General features: G+C 39.6%; 5 protein-coding genes and 1 non-coding gene across 6 annotated transcripts; 1 reads left to right on the forward strand and 5 right to left on the reverse strand.

Moving 5' to 3' along the window:
• Window positions 1-1,715: 1,715 nt before the first annotated feature.
• On the forward strand, window positions 1,716-5,399 carry LOC131330270 (receptor-like protein kinase THESEUS 1). The gene has a single exon (XM_058363800.1). It carries the CDS (start codon window positions 2,562-2,564, stop codon window positions 5,100-5,102), a length of 2,541 nt encoding a protein of 846 aa, XP_058219783.1. The 5' UTR covers window positions 1,716-2,561; the 3' UTR covers window positions 5,103-5,399.
• Window positions 5,400-5,870: 471 nt separating this feature from the next.
• On the reverse strand, window positions 5,871-7,418 carry LOC131330271 (uncharacterized). Its single transcript, XM_058363801.1, has 2 exons — window positions 6,985-7,418; window positions 5,871-6,868 (listed from the first exon to the last, which is right to left on the reverse strand). Exons 1-2 carry the CDS (start codon window positions 7,211-7,213, stop codon window positions 6,078-6,080), a joined length of 1,020 nt encoding a protein of 339 aa, XP_058219784.1. The 5' UTR covers window positions 7,214-7,418; the 3' UTR covers window positions 5,871-6,077.
• A 3,848-nt stretch (window positions 7,419-11,266) lies between these two features.
• On the reverse strand, window positions 11,267-11,373 carry LOC131331655 (small nucleolar RNA snoR100). The gene has a single exon (XR_009201459.1). It is a non-coding gene; the product is annotated as a small nucleolar RNA snoR100 (small nucleolar RNA).
• Window positions 11,374-12,814: 1,441 nt separating this feature from the next.
• Window positions 12,815-14,273, reverse strand: LOC131330272 (uncharacterized). Its single transcript, XM_058363804.1, has 2 exons — window positions 13,932-14,273; window positions 12,815-13,817 (listed from the first exon to the last, which is right to left on the reverse strand). The coding sequence occupies exons 1-2, from the start codon at window positions 14,158-14,160 to the stop codon at window positions 13,027-13,029; spliced, it is 1,020 nt and encodes a 339-aa protein (XP_058219787.1). The 5' UTR covers window positions 14,161-14,273; the 3' UTR covers window positions 12,815-13,026.
• Window positions 14,274-16,981: 2,708 nt separating this feature from the next.
• Window positions 16,982-18,539, reverse strand: LOC131330273 (uncharacterized). The gene is made up of 2 exons (XM_058363805.1): window positions 18,051-18,539; window positions 16,982-17,930 (listed from the first exon to the last, which is right to left on the reverse strand). The coding sequence occupies exons 1-2, from the start codon at window positions 18,277-18,279 to the stop codon at window positions 17,185-17,187; spliced, it is 975 nt and encodes a 324-aa protein (XP_058219788.1). The 5' UTR covers window positions 18,280-18,539; the 3' UTR covers window positions 16,982-17,184.
• A 3,254-nt stretch (window positions 18,540-21,793) lies between these two features.
• On the reverse strand, window positions 21,794-23,248 carry LOC131330274 (uncharacterized). The gene is made up of 2 exons (XM_058363806.1): window positions 22,882-23,248; window positions 21,794-22,773 (listed from the first exon to the last, which is right to left on the reverse strand). Exons 1-2 carry the CDS (start codon window positions 23,105-23,107, stop codon window positions 22,007-22,009), a joined length of 993 nt encoding a protein of 330 aa, XP_058219789.1. The 5' UTR covers window positions 23,108-23,248; the 3' UTR covers window positions 21,794-22,006.
• Between the last annotated feature and the right edge of the window lie 1,039 nt (window positions 23,249-24,287).

Here is a 24,287-nt window from a genome sequence, read left to right on the forward strand (position 1 = left end):
TTCCGATCAGGTACTTAATGATATCCAATTAAGCTAATTTTTTTCATAGTTGTTCTACTCAACGAGCTCTACAAAGTTAACAATTCCGATCATCAGAATGAAACCAGAATGGGCCCCAAAATGGGGCGCAGCAGCATGCTGCTGTCCCAAGGGGACAGCAGCCCCCCTCCCTCCTGCCCATAGACTACCAAAAAGGTAACGGAACCAATAAAAGATGGCAAAGGGAAAAGACTACATTAATTTTTCTGTATTTTCAAGCATTTTTTCTCACTTGTAGACGAGTGTTCATCCATTTTCATCTTTTTAATAACGGGTGTAGGTCTGAATCAATTTATATGCACCTGAAATGATTCCAACACCATGAAATTAACAAATATAAATCTTCATCCATCTTCATTTATCGCCTTTTAATGATTAATAACACCACATCAAATGGTGTAAGGCGAAAAATTTGAGCGCTTCACCTAGTATCATTAATCACTTGTAAACTACTATCGTAAATATCCGGGAGGTTGATTTTCAATTTTTAACTTTTTAAAAACTCTTTCGAGTGTTTAGTAAAAATACCTCATGGTAGATTTTGAATTCTATTGTACGTGGTTTGTAGAATTTAAAATGTTCTCAAAAATTGATTCGATTTGTAGTAGGAGTAGTAGATTGGTTTGGAATGCTTTTAAAAGAGTACTATCGGGCGTTTGGTAGGCAAAGGTTTTTATTTTGCGCTACCTAGAATTACCTTCTAGGTTTTTGACCACATATTCTAAAATAGATTATATCAAAATATATTTTGAGAAACGAATAGGAGAATAAATCATTCATAGACGAGCTTTTGGGATTCCAATTATACTTTCGACTCACAAAATCTTTCTGGAAAGTATATTTTATATATGTCATTCAAACACTCTCATAGATTTCATTGTAATTTAAAATGCATAACCTATAATATAGTAATTCACCATATGATGGTCAAAGTCAAACGGGTCAAACACCCCATTCTACACTCCTTACCAGCTGTGGTCGACCTGCTACCGTAACAAAACTCCAAAACACCGCCATTCCCGTTACATCTGCAAATACAGCCGAGCGGCGCGAGTCTTGATTTTTTCATCATAAAAAATGACACTTACACAATAATTCAAACACAACACCAAACATAACATCTTACATATACGTAGATTTTATACACACTGTTATGTGTAGACCCCACATATATATTAAAAATTATATAAATTATTGTGTTTGAATTATTGCATGAATTATGAGCAAGTGAATCTGTAAATCTCACGCCAAAAGTATTTGGCTAACCCGCAAGTCATGATTTTAGCTTTGGGGCAGTTGAATTCTTTTCGTTTCTCTTTTACTTCGGGAAAAGGGGCATCAATCATAAATATACTGCTTCCTCCGTTTCATTTTTAAAGTGCAGTATTTTATTTTACGTTGTTTCTTAATAAATATTTATTTTGTAAAGTTAGTAGAAAAAAATTGGTATATTTTTCATTTTGTTTTTAAAAGTAGATTTCATTTTAAAAAGTTAATAAATAAAAATGTAATGATGATGTCTACATAGAAGGTAAGTAAAGAAAGTGGAGGTAAAAGTTAATTGAAATGTATAATGATGATATTTTTTTAATAAGTTGGAGTTACGAAACGGGACATTTAAAAATGTACGCACGAAGTAGTAATATAGAAATACAGTAGAAAGTATGAAGCCTGAACGACTAGACTTGCAGAACTTTCATGGCATTCCGTTTCTCTTTCCTTGTAGCAACCTAATCTCCAGATACTAAAATCAAAACAAAAGATGTTAAACAGCTGTTTTTCTCCAAATTAGAGGGGTTGATTTACGGGCTGCAGTTTCATACGTGGGTCCCCCACCCCTTTGGCTCTGTGCAATTTGACAGCCTAAACAACAGCCTGGAAAGAGCTGTTGGAGTTCCACTGAAGCTTCCAACTGATTGACGGGTGTTCATCAAAATAGTGCCATTGATGAGAAATCTTGAGCTGGGTTTCTCCCCTTTTGTGCTTTCACAGCCATACCCATTCCAGTCCACTGCATCTACCACGCATTTTAGCTCTTTATCTGAGGTAAGGCCACCCCAAACTTTCATCTCTTTTTGGTTCTTCCTGTTTTCGTGATTATCTGTGGTCCATATTTCAGTTCAGTTTCCCTTTTGACTTTTTTCAGCTATTTGGGTAGGACATTGGTAGATCTTGGGGTTTTTCACCTTTGGGTTTCACGGCATGAGTTTTGGGGACTTGGGTCTGCTCCATTTGGGCAATTGAGGGCTTCTTTATTATAAAGTTTGAGTCTTGTCCATTAGGCTCTTTAATAGTTTTGTTCCCTTGAATCTAGCCAGTGTGCCAATTGGGGGTCTCTTTCTTATCAGTTTTGAGTCTTGTGACTCTTGTCCATTTGGGGTTTTACTAGTTTTGCTCCCTTGAATTTTGGGTTTGAAGTTTAACTAAATCAGCTCCTTGCTTTTATGTGTTGAGAACTGGAGGCAGTGCGGACTTCGGCCAATTCTTGTTATCGTCTTTTTTTGGGATTTTGGTAGCCGAAAATGATAGGGATGAAACTAGTGAAGTGGGTTCCTTTCGTTCTATCTTTTTTGTTTGTTTTTGTGGTTCATGAATCCTTTGCCTCTTTCATCCCTCTTGATAACTATTTGATTGCTTGTGGATCTTCACAAAATGTAACATTCCTAGGTCAGACATATATTTCTGATTCAGTGCAATCTTCGTTTTCATGGAAAAGTCAAGGAAATTCTATTGTTACTACCTCCAATTCTAGTGCCCCTTTTCCGGTCTACCAATCTGCTCGAGTTTTCCAAAATCCGTTATCATACAAATTCGATATCAAACAAGTAGGTGGGCACTGGATCCGGCTCTACTTTTACCCTCTTCCAGATTCAGGTCAAAACTTGTCATCCGCCTCCATAACCGTAGTCACGGAAAACTTTGTGCTCTTGAGCAACTTTACATTCAAGAACTACAATGGCTCTTATCTGTTTAAGGAGTATGCTGTCAATGTGGCTTCGGACGACTTGACACTTACTTTCATCCCTTCCAACAATTCAGTGGCATTTGTTAATGCGATTGAAGTTGTCTCCATCCCGGACGAGTTGCTGCCTGACCAGGCACTAGCTTTATCCCCCTCTGCCCCTTTTAGTGGCCTTTCCAGTTATGCCCTTGAAACCGTTTACAGATTGAACATGGGCGGTCCCTTGCTCACTGCTCAGAATGATACATTGGGAAGAACTTGGGAAAATGATGCGAGATACCTCCACGTGAACAGCTCTGCTGTCAATGTTTCTGTTAACCCTGCAAACATAAAATACAAAGCTGCTCTCACACCTCAAATTGCACCAAATTGGGTTTATGCCACAGCTGAAACCATGGGTGAGGCCAATGTAGCCGATGATAACTTCAACATTACATGGGTCCTACCTGTTGACCCAAACTTCACCTATTTTGTCAGAGTGCACTTCTGCGATATCGTGAGCAAGTCCATGAACAACCTTGTGTTCAATCTATACATAAACTCTTATATTGCTCTTGGGAGTTTGGACCTATCAACTTTAACAGGAGGCTTGGGTGTGCCTTACTACAAAGATTTTGTTTCCAATACTTCTGCCAATTCCGATACTTTGACAGTCAGTGTTGGTCCAGATACAATGGCTGATGTAACGGATGCCATCATGAATGGTTTGGAGGTACTGAAGATTAGTAATAAAGCCAGGAGTTTGGACGGGCTTTCACCCGTTGAGACTATCCTCCCTTTATCAGCCTCCAAAAACATCAGCATCGGCATTATAATCGGTTCAGTTGTGGGTGCTGTAGCTGCAGTTGCATTTATTGGTTTCTGTTATTGCTGCTTGGTATCCCGTAGGTCAAAGACTACCAATACAGGGGGGCATACATGGCTTCCTCTTCCTTTACATGGAAACTCTCAAACCATGACAAAAATGTCTACAGTTTCTCAGAAGAGCGGAACCGCCAGCTGTATCTCTTTAGCTTCCAGCAACCTCGGTCGGTTGTTCACGTTCCAAGAAATTATGGATGCCACTAACAAGTTCGACGAGAGCTTGCTTCTTGGGGTTGGGGGTTTTGGTAGGGTCTACAAGGGGACAGTGGAAGATGGGACTAAAGTTGCTGTGAAGAGAGGTAACCCCAGATCTGAACAAGGTCTTGCGGAATTTCGAACTGAGATCGAAATGCTGTCCAAACTCCGTCATCGGCACCTGGTCTCTCTTATTGGGTATTGCGATGAGCGGTCAGAAATGATACTGGTTTATGAATACATGGCAAATGGGCCCCTCCGGAGCCATCTTTATGGAACAGATCTCCCTCCTCTCTCATGGAAGCAACGGCTTGAGATTTGCATAGGGGCTTGTAGGGGTCTTCACTATCTCCACACAGGGGCAGCTCAAAGTATTATTCACAGAGATGTGAAGACAACAAATATACTCTTGGATGAGAATTTTGTAGCCAAAGTTGCTGATTTTGGTCTCTCTAAAACAGGTCCAGCTTTGGATCAGACCCATGTGAGTACTGCCGTGAAGGGTAGTTTTGGCTACCTTGATCCTGAATACTTCAGAAGACAGCAACTTACTGAGAAATCAGATGTTTATTCATTTGGGGTGGTTCTAATGGAAGTTCTATGCACAAGACCGGCTTTAAACCCTGTGCTCCCTAGGGAACAAGTTAATATCGCGGAATGGGCAATGACTTGGCAAAAGAAAGGGATGTTGGATCAAATCATGGACCAGAATCTGGTAGGGAAGGTAAATCCGGCTTCCCTTAGAAAGTTTGGAGAGACAGCGGAGAAGTGTTTGGCTGAGCACGGGGTGGACAGGCCATCAATGGGTGATGTTCTGTGGAACCTTGAGTATGCTCTTCAGCTCGAGGAGACATCATCAGCTCTCATGGAACCCGAGGATAATAGTACAAATCATATCCCAGTCATTCCACTGACTCCACTTGAGCCATTCGATAATAGTGTCAGTATGGTTGATGGTGTGGCTTCTGGCACTGATGACGATGCGGAAGATGCTGCGACAAGTGCTGTTTTCTCGCAGCTGGTTAATCCACGTGGAAGATAAGAAGTATATGTCCAGATGCTTGTGATCTCAGCTGTTGGATGAGTAGAGATTGGTTTTTCCCCAGGCTCAGAAGTTAATGGACCTCTCTCGAGTAAGGGAAGCTTATTCCTCTTCTTTCTGCTTGTTTTTGTTCTCGGTTTATACAGCAATGTTTATGCGATAATAAGATTGGGTATGTACTGTAGCAGATTTGTGGGAGCCATTGGATCCATCAAATGCTGTGCGTAAATTAGCACAGATTGTAATATTGTTTTGATTTCAATTAATATAATTGTCAACTGTCCTCATTTCCTGTCATTCTTACAATGTTCCAAATCTGTTACGGATCATCTTATATAATTGTTTGTTCGAGAGGAAAAAGAAAAAAGAAGAAGAAGGAATATTTGTTGTCTTTGTTGTTTGAGGCTTAGAGATGCATGCTATCATGGCAATATATATGATATGGTCTTCTTTTTGGATGGGAAGTCTTACTGTTGTGCTGTCTTCCATTGCACAAAGAGTCATGAGAGTGCCTTGGAAAAACCAGGAATCCTTTGTTTGGATGGTGCTTAATTTTTTCACAAGAAAGTATGTTCTCTTGTATTAGGGCATGTATTAAATATGGATTCCTAAGCTTTCGGAAAGTTAACATACGAGAACAGAGTTTCGGTCACTGTTACGGTTTCACTCTCATCTTCTATTCTTCTACCAGGAATCCTTTCTTATGCTGCTATCCTGCTACTAATTTTTTGAGTACCATGAATATTATGCAGTTGGTGGAAAACAAGATTCAGAGCTAGAAAATGATTCAAAATCCTGATTAACCATGTGAAAAAACTAAAAGCTACATCATTCCAGCTTCGAAACGATTGAAATTGCACCACTCAAGGATAAAACATAAGACACATCTCTCTCTAGTCTCTAGAAAGCAACATTCAATTATTAATCAAGGAAAAAACACCTGAAATTCTAGGAGAAGATAGCATAGTAGGCTACTCATTTCTTGCACATGATTCCATTCCCAGTGCTAGCCCCAGCGGTGCAATCTAGCAGGCCAAAATCTATAACCAGCGATTCATCCTTGTTGTAAACCCCAACTGGAGAAAACACACAAGAACCACAATCTGCAGATAGAAGCGACGTGGTCCTATATTTGTTTTCACCTCCCACCACCGGCATTGCAACACCAGGCTTTGCCGGATTCTTGAAATCTGGTTGGTAAGTCCGGCCGAGCACACCTTCAACCTTTGTGGAAAGTTCATAGAATTTGAATTGCACCTCTAAGTGAGCAAAGCAGTCATCCGAAGGTATCTGGTAGTTATGGATTCTGTCATCTTCCTTGGTCACTGGCACCACATTGACTGAAATTTCAGCAACTTCTGATAGAGTGACTAAAACACTATTCTTCCTCGATGTTCTTTGTACTTTTAGGTCGTTTTGTGCGGATAACGACAAAGATGGGTATGTTTCGGGTATGACTAGCTCTTTGCCATTGTATGAGAATTTTAGGTGGTCGATTTCGTCTTCCCATGTTGCTGCTTTGATGGCCTCGACAGAGAAACTGTGAGAGCCAAAAAGGATTCCTAGTGCTTGAATCCAGGTGTAGTCCCTTGGTCTACCCGCTGGCCTTAGACCAATGAAGCGAGCATTGATTTGGATATTGAGATCTGAAACCAAGCTGAAATGCTCGTTGCTTTTCCCGTGGAAGTAGAATACAGTGCCATCTGCGCCGATGAACCGCGGGTCCAAGCATGCAGCTCCAGGGGTATTGCAATTTGGTTTCCTAGCTGAAAAGAATAAAACGCAAGGTTGTTAGTATTCACCTACAATCAAGGGGTACACAACAATTGTTAAACAAGCGTGAATCAAATACCAGACACTGTTTATATTTTAGATAGCTTACTTCTGCACACGGGTGATGTGCACATAGGTGAATTGCAACGGATATAGCAAACTTTAGCTTGTGGGTCAGACGGATATTGAGAAGGGCATTCCGATGGGCATTGAAGTTGCTCCATAAAGCACGGGCTAGCGCGATTCATGCAGGTAGTATAATCTGCCTTGATTTGTGCTGCACCAGATACAAAGAGAAGCAGAATGATCAGAAAGCAATTGTTGCTTAAGATCTTCATGACTACTCAATGGAGATAAGTTAGGAGGTGCCGTAAAACAGTATCTTTCTGCTGGTTTTGCTAGGCTATCTTAAGTGGGTTTTGTTCAAACTCCTAAGGCCTCTGTTATTCTGTTCAGATTTAGTTAATTAGTGAACAAGACATCGACCTTAGTGGGAATAGTGGGATGACTTGAATGCCGTTTTTTTCTTTACCAAAATGTCAATGCTTTGGGGTTTGTGACCTTGTTAAAAGAATTGAGAGTTTGACATATTGTCCGTAACTCTGATTCTTTCATACTACTCTCTCTCTCTCTTGGGTCTTGGCCCTGTAGTTTTTTTTGGATAGTTTTTTCCTATTTTGGGCAGTTTCAGTACGACGTTGGGCGCTGATTCCTGCCTCGAATTTATTCATCTTATCTCAGCTAATGCATCCTTATTCCTTGGAATTCCACCAAATAAAAATTATGGTGAAGTAGATCCCAAGACGAGCAAGATGGGATTTCATCTGTTATTTTACTTTGGTTGCGATGGGATCTCGAATTATGGGTTTTCTCGATGAAAAAGAAAGAGAAATGGAAAACCACTAAATGAAGGGGGAAAATCGGCTACTTTTCGCGTAACTTATTCTCCTGTTTACAAGAAACCAACATTTGGCTCAACGTAGAGTTGTAGTGGGGAATAATCCACCTCTCTGTGATGGTAAAACTCATTTAGTTGATCGACTATGTGATTACAGCGATAACTTACTTGTATAGGCTCTTTCCATTACAATTTAAGCTACTCTTGACGTCTAGAATGATCGTTGCTACGCTGCCTCTCTCTCTCTCTCTCTCTCTCTCTCTCTCTCTCTCTCTCTCTCTCAATAGAATGATGGTTGCCGCTAAACACGAAAGACGTTTGTTGGTTAAACTGTTTATGATTCATTTATAAAAGGAGAATACCAACATCTATTCAAACTTTTAAGCAAGGGAAGAACTCTGCGCAATATTCAAAAAGAGACAGGAAACTTCAATGAATTCAAGCTGAGAGTATGCCTCCTGATATGGCTAGGTGTACTGAAGAAGTACGTCTTCTTGACAGAGCAGGATCAAAAACCCAACCCGGATCTTATGATCCAACCACCTTAGGGTTCATTATCGAATCTGTAAGCAGGCTGCACATGGGCCACTCACTGCGCGTGCTTCTACCGATGGCTTGACTTTGCCTAGTTAGCAACAGCATAAACATATATACATCGCTCATTCTTTCTCCACCATTGGATTCAAAATAATAATCAAAATCAAAACCTTAGAATAAGAATCATAAACATATATACAACGCTCATTCTTTCTCCACCATTGGATTCAAAATAAGAATCAAAATCAAAACCTTAGAATAAGAATCAAAGCCTTGGTTGATTTACTTTCTCTGCCTCTATCTCTCTTTTTAATGCTTACTACTCTCTCCTTGCCTTTCTCTCTCTCTCTCTCTCACTTTCGGTTGGAATTTCGCGCGTGGGGTGGAGAACCAAAACCAGAATCAGAATTAAATCTTTATTTGATTCTCTCTCAATTTAGTGTTGAATTCATTTAAGATTTTCGGGTGCAGAGATCTTACACAAAATCTAAGCCCCTCTCTCTCTCTCTCTTTAGAATATCTCACACATGATCTCACACCCACTACCACATTCAATGAGAAGATCCAGAATTAAAATATTGGACAAAGTTCACTTTGACCCTCTATGGATATCGCCATGTGCGGATACCCCTCATGGTTCAAAACTGACCATATAACCTACCTGTGCTTTTGAAAATGTGTGAATAGACCCCATGCTGTCATGTTTTCCATCCATATTAACGGATATAACATTAAAAGACCGATATACTCTCATTATGTCTCTTGATTTTTCTTCTTTTTTAAATCTAACCACACCATTCCCTATACCAAAAATTGAATTCAAACCGTTGATATTTATGCCAAAATTCAAGTCAATCAAAATATGAAAAGCTCATAGTTGAATCGATTTTGTTATGAAATTAAAATTTCAAATTTGAATTTACTAAAAATTAGATCATTGGGTTATTGATACCTGATCGAGATAATTTTTTATAAAGATACTCTATTCTTTATTTAATATATTATGAACGACTCATATTACATTTTAGAGGCGTGTGAGACACACCTCCGTTAATATGGATGAAAAACATGATGGTAGGGGGTCTATCCGCACGTTTTTCAAACCACATGTAGATTTATGTGGCCAGTTTTGAACCATGAGGGGGTATCCATACATGGCGATAACCACATGGGTCAAAGTGGACTTTGCCCTAAAATCCAGGATCTCCCTCTCTCTCCAAATCTTTGGGTTCCCATTCATGATCAATCTCGACTGCTTGTATAAGGAAAATCAAATTTGTTGAAGTAGGAAGTTGGATATAAGCAATTTTATTACATTGTTGTTACATTTTATGCAATAATTTTTTTAAAAGCCGCTAAAACAAAGATATTACACAGAGGAACACAAAACAACAGAAGACTAGGAACTGGAAACTAAAAAAACAACGTACTCGATAACCTGGAGGGAAAAATCTAGAGATTGAGGAAGAGCGAGACTGCGATGAAAATGCTAAGGACAACACCTATGACGCCAAACAGGTCAGGGAAGAGACAGGGGAATCTTGGTGAGATTCTAATTTTGATTTTGGTAGATTTGGTAAGGATTCTCGTGAGAGAGAGTGTTTGGGGAAGGAGAACCAAGGCTAGGCATGACTTTACCAAACGAACTCCGCGCAAATGACAAAAACGGAAGAAACAATGAAGGAAAAAAAGATATGGAGAGAAAACTTGAAAAGTGCGAAAAAACTCTAAAGTGAATACCCAGTTTCGCGGGAGCCACCACTGACAGCCTATGTAACTACCAAAACGCTCTCTTCACAGCCAAACATGGAAGCTATCCAAAATGCCACTAAAGGAAGACATAAGAGGGTATTTTTGGGAGGACACAACACCAAAAATGGTGGCCGCTTACATATCCTAAAGGAGCCAATCCTCCTTTAGGCAAGCAAACATGGATGCTCACTAAGCAACCTTATCGTGTCATATAATTTGCTGCTAAGATATGGTTAGTGGTTAGGAATCTCCACGACGAGTTAATAATTGGTTTTCAAGCTTTGTGGCATAACATCCACTGCTCCTATGCAAATGAGGGTTGCTTTGCCGAAGCTAGGCACATCCTCATTCAGTAAAACTACGGGTACACCATTTGGTTTACTCGAAATGGTGTACCCATAGTCGGACTCTCATCCTCACTGGAATGAATCTTTTTTTTATCCAACTAGTGTTAGTCTCTTTGGTCACCCATGTACGTGTTTTTTGCTCAAAAGTGAAGAAACCAAATTGTGAATGTACGATGGACTATTAGTTTTCTTGTATAGAAATCTGGGTTGCGTAGAAAATCTCTCAGATGTATAATCTTATGGTTTTGGTAGCTGGAGATCCTGGATGTTAGTGAAGAAGCTAATTGGAATAAGAGAAACAGTGTCCACTCAGGATAAGCTAGTACAGTGGAAACTGAAAAGCTTCAAGGATTGAGTTGTGTTTTCCAATATCTCCCGCACAGGAGTAGGTCAAAGTATTTATTCACAGAGATTCGAAGACGACAAACATCTTCTTGGATGAGAATTGTCGATTTGGTTCTCTCTAGAACAGGTCCAGCTTTGGAACTGACCAACGTGAGTACTGTCGTGAAAGGTAGTTTCGGCTACCTTGATCCTGACTACTTCAGAAGGCAACAAACTTACTGAGAAACCTCATGTGTATTCGTTTGGGGTGGTTCTAATGGAAGTTCTACGCACAAGTCCAGCTTTTGAACACTATAGAGAAAGCACTCTATTTTCTTCTTTATTCAAACGCAACCCAAATTGCCCCAAGGCTTTACAAGTCAATGTAGTATACAACACAACAACAATAACTCATGTAGTTCCCAATTATTGGGGGTATGAGCGGGGAAAGATTCGAGACAGATCTAATCTTCGGCAATATGCACAAAGTGACTGCTCTCAGAAAACCACTGAAACAGTGACTCACCTATATCTGTTTTGTTGCGGAACCATGCCCTAAATCAAAGACAAATGACATCACCGATGACAGGTCAAGAAACCCAATTCAATTTCTGTGCATATTGTCGTGCTTCCTTCGTCAATAGTCCAGAACATCGGTATGCACGATACAAGTAGTATAATAGAAGAAATCAATTATGGGGTTTAGTTCGGGACTCTAATGGTAATTTCATTATGGGGTTGCAAAGACATACAGGGGTTTGCTGGTATGCACGATACAAGTAGAGTATAATAGAAGAAATCAATTATGGGGTTTAGTTCGGGACTCTAATGGTAATTTCATTATGGGGTTGCAAAGACATACAGGGGTTTGCTCTTCATTGGCAGTAGAATTATGGGGTTTACGAGACGTGCTAAAACTAGCTATGGACCATAGCTGTGATAATATCATCATTTTTACGGATGCAATTGTTGCATTGAATTCCATTCGGGATACACAAATGGGGCTCTCATCCCTTGAGTGCTTATCCTTGATTGTAGGTACCTTTTGGAAAGTTTACTGATGGAGAGGATCAAGCATGATCATAGAGAGGCGAACATGTGTGCGAATACTTTGGTGAAGGCTGCACTTAGTCATTCGCATTTATATCATTTTCTATCGTTCCTTATGTTATGTCTTTCAATTTTCGTAATGACTTTGTATGGGTTAAATACTCCAGACTTATTTGCATTTTTTAAAAGGAAACAACAAAATTAGAAACTAACTGTTCTTTTCTTCTTCAACAATCAAATCTTAAAAGCAAACTAAATCAACTTAGAATGGAAAACTAAGTAATCTAGAATACTAGTACTAATTTTTCTAATTCAAATATCCTTTGGTAAGATATTGAAATCAAATATACTACTTTCCTAATAAAATATTATGTTTTCAAATTCCCATATGCATCGTATGGGACATGTTTGTGATAGTTGCGGATACAGATTTTAGACTAAGTTTTAATTTCTGCTACAGATTCTCTATTCTAGATTTTAGTAAAAGCAGATAAACATGTTTACCATAACTGTTCAACTGTGATTAAACAACGGTAAATACTGACAAAAAGCTAAAAAATTACCTTTTACAAAACATAAAACCTAAAATTTGATTCCAAAAGCTATAGAAGCCACCCAAACCAAATATCAAAATATTTGGAATTTCATTCCTTTTTTAGCTTTTCAAAATCCGTAGAATTCAAGAATCTTTTATTGAGAATTTTTTATATACACCCAAAAGTGATTTTAAAAGCTACTAGAATTTTAAAATCTGCAAAAATAATTTCTCGTTAACACCCACATGGTATTAGGGCATGTACGAAATATGGGTGCCTGCTCATTCCAAAATTTGAGGTATGACAACATGCTATTGGTCCTTGTTTTTGTTTCAGTGTCATCTTCGATTCCTTTTCATTTTCTCATTATGGTTTAAGGTCATAACGGTTTCTCTTTGCTAGATCTCTTAATATTTCCAAGCATGAAATTCTTCCGCTGCTATAAATTATTAGTACGATGAATATTTTGGCACTAGGTGGAAAACTAGATTCGGATATTGAAATTCAGACGTATATTATCACCCCAGCGGAAAAAAAACCTTAAATGATTACATTTATTCCCACTTTCAATGCAACACAATTGAGATTGCAAGACTCAAGGATAAAACATAAGACACACCACTCCTTTCTCCCTACAAAGCAACATTGAATTATTAACCAAGAAAAAAACATGGGAAATTCCAGGAGTAGTTCGTGAAGTAGGGAACTCATTTCCTGCAAACGATTCCGTTCCCACTGTTAGCCCCAGCTGTGCAATCTAACAGGCCAAAATCCATAACCAGTGATTCATCCTTGTTGTGAACCCCAACTGGAGAAAACACACAAGAACCACAATCCGCAGATAGAAGCGATGTGGTCCTATATTTGTTTTCACCTCCCACCACCGGCATTGCAACACCTTGCTTTGCCGGGTTCTTGAAATCTGGTTGGTAAGTCCGGCCAAGCACACCTTCAACCCTTGTGGAAAGGTCGTAGAATTTGAACTGCACCTCTAAGTGAGCAAAGCAGTCGTCTGAAGGTATCTGGTAGTTATGGATTCTGTCATCTTCCCTGGTCACTGGCACCACATTGACTGAAATTTCAGCAACTCCTGGTAGAGTGACTAAAACACTATTCTTCCTCGACGTTCTTTGTACTTTAAGGTCGTTTTGTGCAGATAACCACAAAGATGGGTATGTTTCGGGTATGGCTAGCTCTTTGCCATTGAATGAGAATTTTAGGTGGTCGATTTCGTCTTCCCATGTTGCTGCTTTGACAGCCTCGACAGAGAAACTGTGAGAGCCGAAAAGGATTCCTAGAGCTTGAATCCATGTGTAGTCCCTAGATCTACCTGCTGGCCTTAGGCCAATGAAGCGAGCATTGATTTGCAGATCGAGATCTGAAACCAAGCTGAAATGCTCGTTGCTTTTCCCATGGAAGTAGAATACAGTGCCATCTGCGCCAATGAACCGCGGGTCCAAGCATGCTGCTCCAGGGGTATTGCAATTTGGCTTCCTAGCTGAAAAGAATAGAACATAAGGTTGTTAGTTTCCACCCACAATTAAAGGGGTACATAACAATTGTTAAACGAGCTCGAATCAAAACCAGACAGTGTCTATTATAGGTATCTTACTTCTGCACACGGGTGTGCACATAGGTGAGTCGCAGTCAATATAGCAAACTTTAGCCTTTGGGTTAGACGGATTTTCAGAAGGGCATTCCGCTGGGCATGGAAGCTGCTTGTAATAGCAGTGGCTATTGTAGTTCGTGCAGGTACAATAATCTGCCTTGATGATTTGTACTGCACCAGATACAAAGAGAAGCAGAATGATCAAAAAACAACTGTTGCTTAAGATCTTCATGACTTGTCGAGGGAGATAAGTTAGGAGATGGGTAAAACACTACGTTTCTGTTGGTATTTATAGGCTACTATGAACTATCTCAAGTGGGTTTTGGTCTTAAGCGTGTTATCAGGTATTCTTTTTAGATTAATCCTTAGTGAACTAAGGACATGGGGCTTAGCTGGACCTCTTGAAGATATGCTTTGTTTTTAATCCGAGGTCAATGGTTTGGGGTTGTTACCTTGTTTAAGTAATTACTGTTGACATTCTATCGCTTGGACGTGTTGGTTGGTGTTCATACATATTAACTGATCTGTGATAGGAATCGACCCAAGTGAAGTTAATCACCGCCAACCATGATTCCAGAAAATAGTATAGTTGCCACTACATGGGTTCTGACTTCTGAGGCAGCACATTCCATTATTTTTCTATTGGTTTTCATGGAAGTTTTGAGCCACGATAAAATATTATACTCCACTTCTCTCTCTCTCTCTCTCTCTCTCTCTCTCTCTCTCTCTCTCTCTCTCTCTCTCTCTCTCTCTCTCTCTCTCTCTCTCTCTCTCTCTCTCTCTCCAAGCCTTATGTTGCGGTAGGTCCATCTGAAATGGTGTTAGAAACATTTGGTTGTTATGGCAGGAAGGCTGAGTTGACGTCGTGCCTGATTCTTGCCTCCATTTGCTGGTCTCCATCTAATGCATTAAAGAACTAACCCATCGTTAGCTCGACCTTAACTCTTCTGGTGAACTGGTTGTTCACGACCTGCAAGATTCCATTTGATCACTCATATTACTTAGATTGCGTTTGGATCTTACATTTGTGGGTTTTGAGTCAAAAGAAGAGAAATGGTAAAAGTAAAAAACTGTAAAAGTACGTATGGTTTTGGATATTTCGAATAGCTTTTCTCGTGCCTAATCTTTTTGCTCTGTATATTCCCTGACAAATCCACGATCCGGATACAACCTCAGGTGGAGCCATTCGGTGGGGAATTCTGGAGTCTATAAGCTAGCACAAGAAGATTACAACCTTAGGTGGAGTCTCTCTTCTGTTAAGTTATTCTCCTGTTCACAAAAAACCCAAATCGGGCTCAACGAGAGTTGTAGTGGGTTAATCCACCAAAGTAATACAACTAGTAGAACTCATTTAGTAGATCAACAATGAAATTTGCAGTGTAATTAACTTGTACATCCCCTTCCAGTACTATTTAAGGTTCTATTCATGACGTCAAGAATGATTGTTGTTGTTTTTTTTCTCGAGAAATAAGAATGATTGTTGTTACTGCTAAACTGTTTATGATTCGCATATATAGAAGAACTCTGTCCAATGTACAGAAAGACTGGGAATTTCAACATGCTGCATAGCATCTAGTGAATCTACAATTCTCTTATTTCTTGGAGCTCCGTATTTGCTTCTCTATTGAAATACCACCGTCAGTGAACACAAGCTGAGTATGCCTCCTGATATGTTTAGGTGCACTAGCGCAGTACGACTTCTTGACAGCGTGGGATCAAAATCCCGACCTGGATCTTATTATCCAACCACCTTGGGGCACATTTTGGGAAAATTGATCTAGGTTGGGTAGAAAATCTCTCAGATGTATTCTCTTACGATTTCTGTAGCTGGATTGCCAGATGTTTTTTTTTTTTGCTTGGCAGATTGGCTGGATGTTACTGGAGAATCAAATTGGAATAGTAAAACTGAAACACAAACGCTTCAAGGAATGAGCTGCGTTTTTCGTGCTCTGAGCAAAGATTTAACACTGAAATGCAAAGAAGTGGGAAGCATATTGAACGAATTATCAGGAACAGATTTGTAGGATTTAGGAAAACAGACTAGATGCAAATGGTTTGAAGGCCTTGACGGTTTCGAAGAGCCAGTTCTTGTTATATTCTTTTTGGTGATTTTGGTAGCCATGGAAGCCAAAGATAGTAGGGATGAGACTAATGAAGTGGGAGCCTCTGGTTCTATCTTTTCTTTTCTTTTCTTTTTTAATTTTTTGTGCTTCATGAATGCGCTTCCTCTTTCATCCCTCTTGATAACTAGTTGATTGCTTGTGGATACTCACAAAATGTAACATCCCTAGGTCAGAATTACATTCTTGATTCAGTGCAATCTCCATTTTGTAGTGTCCCTTTTCCGGTCCACAAATCTGCTTGAGTTTTAAAAAATCTGTAATCATTAGCATTCGATATCAAGCAAGTAGGTAGGCACTAGAATCGGCTCTACTTTTACCTCCTCCGAATCCAGGTCAAAACTTGTCATCCCCCTCCATAACAGTAGTGACAAAACACTCTGTGCTCATGAGCAATTTTACATTTAAGACTTCAATGGTTCTTATAAATCGAAGGAGTATGCAGTCGATACGATTTCGGATGAATTGAGCCTCACTTTCATCCCTTCCAACAATTCTGTGGCCTTTGTTACCGTGATTGAAGTTGTCTAAATCCTGGACGAGGTGCTCCCTGATCAGGACTAGCTTTATTCCCCTCTACCCCTTGAAGTCGCTCACCAATTGAGCATGGGTGATTCGTCGCTCACTGCTCAGAATGACACATTACATCAGAAAATGATGTGAGATACCTCCGTGCAACAGCAAGTCCATGAACAACCTTGTGTTTAATCTATACATACAAACAAAACATGATACAAGGAAGGCATACCTTCTGATTACAAAAGTTTATTATCTACACTATGATGTACAGGATGTATCCCTAGGAGGTATTTGCCAAGAATGGATTGAAGGAGGCACCTTGACAGAAAAGAATTACAAACCCTTTAACCTAACATCAAACTAAATATTGTGGACAATAAACCGAGCATAAAATTCTTCGGCTTCTAATTAGTTGAGTACCATTAAAATAATACGTTTATTGATTAACCATCTGAAAACATTGAAAGCTACATTGTTCCAGCTTCCAAGACAATTGAAATTGCATCACTTAAGGATTACTCATACGACACACCACTCCTTTTTCTATACAAAGCAACATTCAACAAATAATTTAGAAGAATCTCCCGAAAAATTCTACGAGAAGATAATGAAGCAAGCTACTCAATCTGCATCACATCCCTAGCCAGAGATTCATCCTTGCTGTGAACCCCAACTGGAGAAAAAACACAAGAATCACAATCTGCAGACAAAAGCGACGTGGTCCTATATTTGTTTTCACCTCCCACCACCGGCATTGCAACACCAGGCTTTGCTGGATTCTTAAAGTCTGGCTGGTAAGTCCGACCAAGCACACCTTCAACCTTTGAGGAAAGGCCGAAGAATTTGAATTGCACCTCTAAGTGAGCAAAGCAGTCGTCCAAAGGTATTTGGTAGTTATGGATTCTGTCATCTTCCTCGGTCACTGGCACCACATCGACTGAAATTTCTGCAACTTCAGGTAGAGTAACCAAAACACTGTTTTTCCTCGATGTTCTTTCTACTTTTAGGTTGTTTTGTGCAGATACCCACAAAGATGGGTAGGTTTCGGGTATGACTAGCTCTTTGCCATTGTATGAGAATTTTAGGTGGTCAATTTCATCATCCCATGCTTCTGCTTTGATAGCCTCAACAGAGAAACTGTAAGAGTCAAAAAGGATTCCTAGTGCTTGAATCCACGTGTTGTCCCTATGTCTACCCGCTGGCCTTAGTCCAATAAAGCGAGCGTTGATTTGGAGATTGAGATCTGAAACCAAGGTGAAATGCTCGTTTCTTTTGCCATGGAAATAGAATACAGTGCCATCTGCACCAATGAACCGCGGGTCCAAGCACGCTGCTCCAGGGGTATTGCAATTTGGTTTCCTAGCTGAAAAGAATAAAACATAAGGTTGTTAGTTTTTACAATCAAGGGGTACACAATGATTGTTAAATGAATTCGAATTAAATACCAGACACTGTCTATGACTCTATATTCAACATATCTTACTTTTGCATTCAGGTGTGCACATAGGTGAATTGCAGTTGATATAGCAAACTTTAGCCATTGGGTCAGCCGGATTTTGAGAAGGGCATCCCGCTGGGCACGGAAGCTGCTTGTAAAAGCATGGGCTTGCGCGATTCACGCAGGTACAATATTCTCCTCCCTTGATTTGTACTGCACCAGATACAAAGAGAAGCAGAATGATCAAAAAGCAATTGTTGCTTAAGATCTTCATGACTTGCCGAGGGAGATAAATTGGGAGATGGGTAAAACACTATATTCTGTTGGTATTTATTGGCTACTATCTCAAGTGGGTTTCGGTCGTAAGCGCGTTGTCAGCTATTCTCTTTACATTAATCCCTAGTGAATTAAGGACATGGGGCTTAGCTGGACTTCTTGAAGATTTGCTTTGTTTCGAATCCAAGGTCAATGCTTTGGGGGTCTTTACCTTGTTTAAACAATTGCTGTTGACATTCTATGATAGGAGTCGACCCAAGTGAGGTTAATCACCGCCAACCATGATTCCAGAAATAGTATAGTTGTCACTACATGGGTTCTGAGGCAGCACATTTCATTATTTTTCTATTGGTTTTCTTGGAAGTTTTGAGCCACGATAAAATATTATATTGCACTTCTCATATTCTCTCTCTCTCTCTCTCTCTCTCTCTCTCTCCAAGCCTTCTGTCACGGTAGGTACATGTGAAATGGTGTTAGAAACATTTGGTTGTTTTGGCAGGAAAGCTTAGTTAAGATGTCGTCCCTGATTCTTGCCTCCATTTGCTGGTCTCCACCTAATGCTTTAAAGAATTAACCTGTTGTTACCTCGACCTCTATTCTGGTGAACTGGTTGTTCACGACCTTCAAGATTCCATTTGATCAATCATTTTACTGAGGTTGCATTTCGATCTTACATTCGTGGGTTTTGAGTCCAAGTAAGAGAAATGGTAAAAGTATAGAACTTTAAAAATCCGTATTGTTTTGGATATTTCGAATATATTTTCTCGTGCCTAATCTTTTTGCTCTGTAAATTCCCAGACAAATCCACAATCCAATTACAACCTTAGGTGGAGTCATTTGGTGGGGAATTCTGGAGTCTAGCACAAGAAGATTAAAACCTTAGGTGGAGTCTCTCTTCTGTTAAATTATTCTCCTTTTCAGAAAAAACCCAAATCCGGCTCAACGTTGAGCTGTAGTGGGATAATCCACCTTAGTAATACAACTAGTAGAACTCATTTAGTAGATGAACAATGGAATTTGCAGTGTAATTAACTTGTACTGTTGTACATGCCCTTCCAGTACTATTTAAGGTACTATTCATGACGTCAAGAATGATTGTTGTTACTGCTAAACTGTTTATGATCCGCATATATAGATTCATAGAAGAATACCTACGTATGTTCAAACCTGTAAGTAGGGGAAGAACTCTGTCCAATGTACAGAAAGAATGGGAACTTCAACATGCTGCATGGCATCTACAATTCTCTTATTTGTTGGCGCTCCATATTTGCTTCTCTATTGAAATACCACTGTCAGTGAACAATGAAACACAAGCTGAGTATGCCTCCTGATATGTCTAGGTGCACTAGACATGTACAACTTCTTGACAGTGTGGGATCAAAATCTCGACCTGGATCTTATTAGCCAACCACCTTAGGGCTCATTTTGGGAAAATTGATCTAGGTTGAGTAGAAAATCTCTCAGGTGTATTCTCTTGCGATTTTGGTAGTTGGATTGCCTGGATGGTTTTTTTTTTGTTCGGCAAATTGCCCGGATGTTGCTCAAGAAGTACTCAATAAGCTAATTGGAATAGTAAAATTGAAACAGGAACGCTTCAAGGAATGAGCTGCGTTTTTCCCGCTCTGAGCAAAGATATTAACACTGAAATGCGAAGAAGCAGGAAGCATATTGAACCAATTTTCAGGAACGGATTTGTAGGATTTAGGAAAATAGACTCGATCCAAATGGTTTGAAGGGCTTGACAGTTTTCGGGAGCCAGTTCTTGTTATATTCTTTATGGTGATTTTGGTAGCCATGGTAGCCAAAGATAGTAGGGATGAGACTAATGAAGTGGTGCCTCCAGTTCTATCTTTTTTGTTTGTTTCTGTGCTTCATGAATCCTCATCCTCTTTCATCCCACTTGATAACTACTTGAATGCTTGTGGATACTCACAAAATGTAACATTTCTAGGTTAAAATTGTTAGATAGTTTGATATACATTGTTTGGCCCATCTTCTAATAGCTTAAGCTTTTGGAAGAGTTGGTAACTTAACATGGTATCAGAGCTCAAGTTGCAAGAGGTCCTGGGTTCAAGTCTCTCCTTTGCGTCAGTTGGATAACCTTGGAGGGTGAATAAGATCTTGAGATTGCTAACTCTTGCAACCTAAGCTCTGATACCATGTTAAGTTACCAACTCTCCCAAAAGCTTAGGCTGTTAGAAGACGGACCAAACAATGTATATCAAGTTAAATAACAAGAATTACATTCCTGATCTAGTGCAATATCCATTTCCATAGAAAAGTCAAGGCAGTTGTATTCTTACTACCTCCAATTCTAGTGTCCCTTTTCCGGTCAACAAATCTGCTCAAATTTTCAAAAATCTATTATCATTAGTATTCGATGTCAAGCAAGTAGGTAGGCACTGGCTTTGGCTCTACTTTTACCTCCTCCGAATCCAGGTTAACACTTCTCATCCCCCTCCATAACAGTTGTCACAAAACAATTGCGCTCATGAGCGATTTAACATTCAAGACTGCAATGGTTCTTATCCATCAAAGGAGTATGCAGTTAATGTGAATTCGGACAAATTGAGCCTCACTTTCATCCCTTCCAACAAATCTGTGGCCTTTGTTACCGTGATTGAAGTTGTCTACATCCTGGACAAGGTGCTCCCTGATCAGGCACTAGCTTTGTTCCCCTCTGCCCCTTGAAGTCATTTAACGATTGAACATGGGCAGTTCATCGCTCACTGCTCAGAATGATACATTGGGAAGAACATCAGAAAATGCTGCGAGATACTTCCACGCAACAGCTCTGCTGTTAATGTTTGTGTTATCCCTGCAAACATGAAATTCAAAACTGCTCTCATGCCTTGAGTTGCACCAGCTGCAAAAAATTACTCCTAGATGCAAAAAATTACACTTGGCCACGTAGAAGTACTCTTGGCCACGTAGAATTACACTTGGCCGCAAAGAATTACTCTCAGCCTCATAGAATTACTCTTGGCTGCGTAGAATTACTTCTGACCGTGTAGAATTACACTTGGACGCTTAGAACTACAAGTGGCCGCGTAGAATTACATTTGGCAGCGTAAAATTATACTTGGCCGCGTAGAATTACACCTGGCCCGGTAGAATTACACTTGGCCGCAAAGAATTACTCATGGCTGCTTAAAATTACATTTGGCCGCGTAGAATTACTCTTGACTGCGAAAAATTACTCTTGGGTTTATGCCACAGCTGAAACAGTGGCCAAACCCGATGATAACCCTGAGCAAGCCATGAACAACCTTGTGTACAGGATGTACAACCAAAACAAGAGACAAGGAAGGCATACCTTCTGATTACAAAAGATTATTATCTACAACTATGATGTACAGGATGTAACCCTGGGAGGTATTTGCGAAAGAATGGCGTAAGGCAAGATTGAGAGAGGCACCTTAACAGAAGAGAATTATGGACCCTTTACCCTAACATCAAACCTAATCTTGTGGCTAATAAAACCAGCAAAAAATTCTTCTGCTTCTAATTAGTTGAGTACCATGAAAATAATATGTCTATTGAATCATTGATCAACCATCTGAAAACATTAAAAGCTACATTGTTCCAGCTTCCAAGAAAATTGAAATTGCATCCCATAAGGATGACTCATACGACACACCAATCCTTTGTCTATACAAAGCAGCATTCAATAAATAATTGAGAAGAACCTCCCGAAAAATTTTACGAGAAGATAACAAAGTAGGCTACTCATTTCCTGAAAACAATTCCACAATCTGCACCACATCCCTAGCCAGCGATTCATCCTTGCTGGGAACCCCAACTGGAGAAAACACACAAAAATCACAATCAGCAGACAAAAGTGACGTGGTCCTATATTTGTTTTCACCTCCCACCACCGACATTGCAACACCAGGCTTTGCCGGATTCTTAAAGTCTGGCTGGTAAGTGCGACCAAGCACTCCTTCAACCTTTGTGGAAAGACCATAGAATTTAAATTGCACCTCTAAGTGAGCAAAGGAGTCGTCTGAAGGTATTTGGTAGTTATGGATTCTGTCATCTTCCTCGGTCACTGGCACCACATTGACTGAAATTTCTGCAACTTCAGGTAGAGTAACTAAAACACTGTTTTTCCTCGATGTTCTTTCTACTTTTAGGTCGTTTTGTGCAGATACCCACAAAGATGGGTAGTTTTCAGGTATGGCTAGCTCTTTGCCATTGTATGAGAATTTTAGGTGGTCGATTTTGTCTTCCCATGTTTCTGCTTTGATAGCCTCAACAGAGAAACTGCGAGGACCGAAAAGGATTCCTAGTGCTTGAATCCACGTGTTGTCCCTAGGTCTACCCGCTGGCCTTCGTCCAATAAAGCGAGCGTTGATTTGGAGATTGAGATCTGAAACCAAGGTGAAATGCTCGTTTCTTTTGCCATGGAAATAGAATACAGTGCCATCTGCACCAATGAACCGTGGGTCCAAGCACGCTGCTCCAGGGGTATTGCAATTTGGTTTCTTATCTGAAAAGAATAAAACATAAGGGTGTTAGTTTTAATGAACGGTACACATCGATTGTAAAAACAAACGCGAATGAAATACCCGACAGTCTATTTTTGTAGATATCTTACTTTTGCACTCAGGTTGGCAGATAGGCGAATTGCAGTTGAGATAGCAAACCTTAGGGTGTGGGTCAGCCGGATATATACTCGGGCATTCCACTGGGCATTTAAGCTGATGGTAATAGCACGGGCTGTTGTAGTTCGTGCAGGTAGTATAATCTGCCTTGATTTGTACTGCACCAGATACAAAGAGAAGCAGAATGATCAAAAAGCAATTGTTGCTTATGATCTCCATGACTCCCCAAGGCAGAACAACTGGCGTAGAAAACACTATCTTTTGTTGGTTTTTATAGGCTATCTCAAGCGGGTTTTGTCCTCAGCGTCTGGTCAGTTATTGTGGGCTAAGAACATGGGGCTTAGTTGGATCGATCACTTGAATGATTTGCTTGGTTTTTAGTCCAAGATCAATGCTTGGTGGTTGTTTCCTTGTTTAAACAATTGGCAGTCTGACATTCTATCCCATGCATAGACGTGTTGAGTAGTGATCACATGTTAACTGATCTGAGTAAAACCAAGAGAAGTCAAACACTGCCAACCATGATGCCAGAAAACAAAAGGATCGAGGACAATACATGGGTTTTGACATGAGGCACCCCATTTCTTATAGGAAATTTTGAGGATTGTTAGAAAAAGTATCACATTTTCGAATTAAATCAGTACTCATTCCTTGTTATCTATTGTTCTATTCGAATCTATAAAGGGAGAGCCCTTTTTGGTGCAGACAAAAGAATGAAGCTGGCTCACACTTTTCACTTCCCTAATTGGACATAGAAAGGACAAAAAATTACATTTGTTTTACATATTTCATCAATAATTCTGGGGACAAAAATGTAAACACATGATTCATATAACCACCCGCTCCATTGCAGTTTCCTTGATTCTTGTAGGGCTTAAAAAAAACTAGGGTTGTCCAAGAAAAACTGAGAACCGAAAAACTGGACTTGACCGAACCGATCCGAGACTTTTGGATTGGATCTATGGATTAATAGTCCGGACACGGATTGGAAAATTAAAAAACCGTAAGGTATGGTTCGGTCCACGGATTTCATTATAAAACCGTGAATTAACCGAACCAGACCGGACCGTGAAATATTAAAAATAATAAATAAAAATAAAACACACACACACACACATATGTAATATTTAGTAAATAATTATAAGTTCTACTAATTGTTATAATTTTTTTCAGCAATTTTATCTTAATGTGATACTATATTGTAACAATATATAACCTCATGGGGTAAATTGTATTTCATTCCTAGGGAAAAAATAAAAGTGTATGTTGTATTGTAACTAATATGGAATTCTGGGTAATATTTGTGTACTTAACTTCATTTGATTGCTACATGGTTGCTACCTTGTTGGATGTAATGGCATATTGTAATACTTGTTTTTTTGTTGGCAAGAATTTGGTA

Source organism: Rhododendron vialii, chromosome 6a, assembly GCF_030253575.1.
Source record: "Rhododendron vialii isolate Sample 1 chromosome 6a, ASM3025357v1".
Lineage (NCBI taxonomy): Eukaryota > Viridiplantae > Streptophyta > Magnoliopsida > Ericales > Ericaceae > Rhododendron > Rhododendron vialii.

Excerpts from the sequence above, each read along its gene's own strand:
- LOC131330272 (XM_058363804.1), bottom strand. The coding sequence starts at position 14,160 with ATGAAGATCTTAAGCAACAGTTGTTTTTTGATCATTCTGCTTCTCTTT. Across the intron at positions 13,818-13,931 it reads GTGCACACCCGTGTGCAGAA|CTAGGAAGCCAAATTGCAAT; the intron begins GTAAGATACCTA and ends TATTCTTTTCAG.
- LOC131330271 (XM_058363801.1), bottom strand. The coding sequence starts at position 7,213 with ATGAAGATCTTAAGCAACAATTGCTTTCTGATCATTCTGCTTCTCTTT. Across the intron at positions 6,869-6,984 it reads CACATCACCCGTGTGCAGAA|CTAGGAAACCAAATTGCAAT; the intron begins GTAAGCTATCTA and ends TATTCTTTTCAG.
- LOC131330270 (XM_058363800.1), top strand. The coding sequence starts at position 2,562 with ATGATAGGGATGAAACTAGTGAAGTGGGTTCCTTTCGTTCTATCTTTT.
- LOC131330274 (XM_058363806.1), bottom strand. The coding sequence starts at position 23,107 with ATGGAGATCATAAGCAACAATTGCTTTTTGATCATTCTGCTTCTCTTT. Across the intron at positions 22,774-22,881 it reads CTGCCAACCTGAGTGCAAAA|ATAAGAAACCAAATTGCAAT; the intron begins GTAAGATATCTA and ends TATTCTTTTCAG.
- LOC131330273 (XM_058363805.1), bottom strand. The coding sequence starts at position 18,279 with ATGAAGATCTTAAGCAACAATTGCTTTTTGATCATTCTGCTTCTCTTT. Across the intron at positions 17,931-18,050 it reads GTGCACACCTGAATGCAAAA|CTAGGAAACCAAATTGCAAT; the intron begins GTAAGATATGTT and ends TATTCTTTTCAG.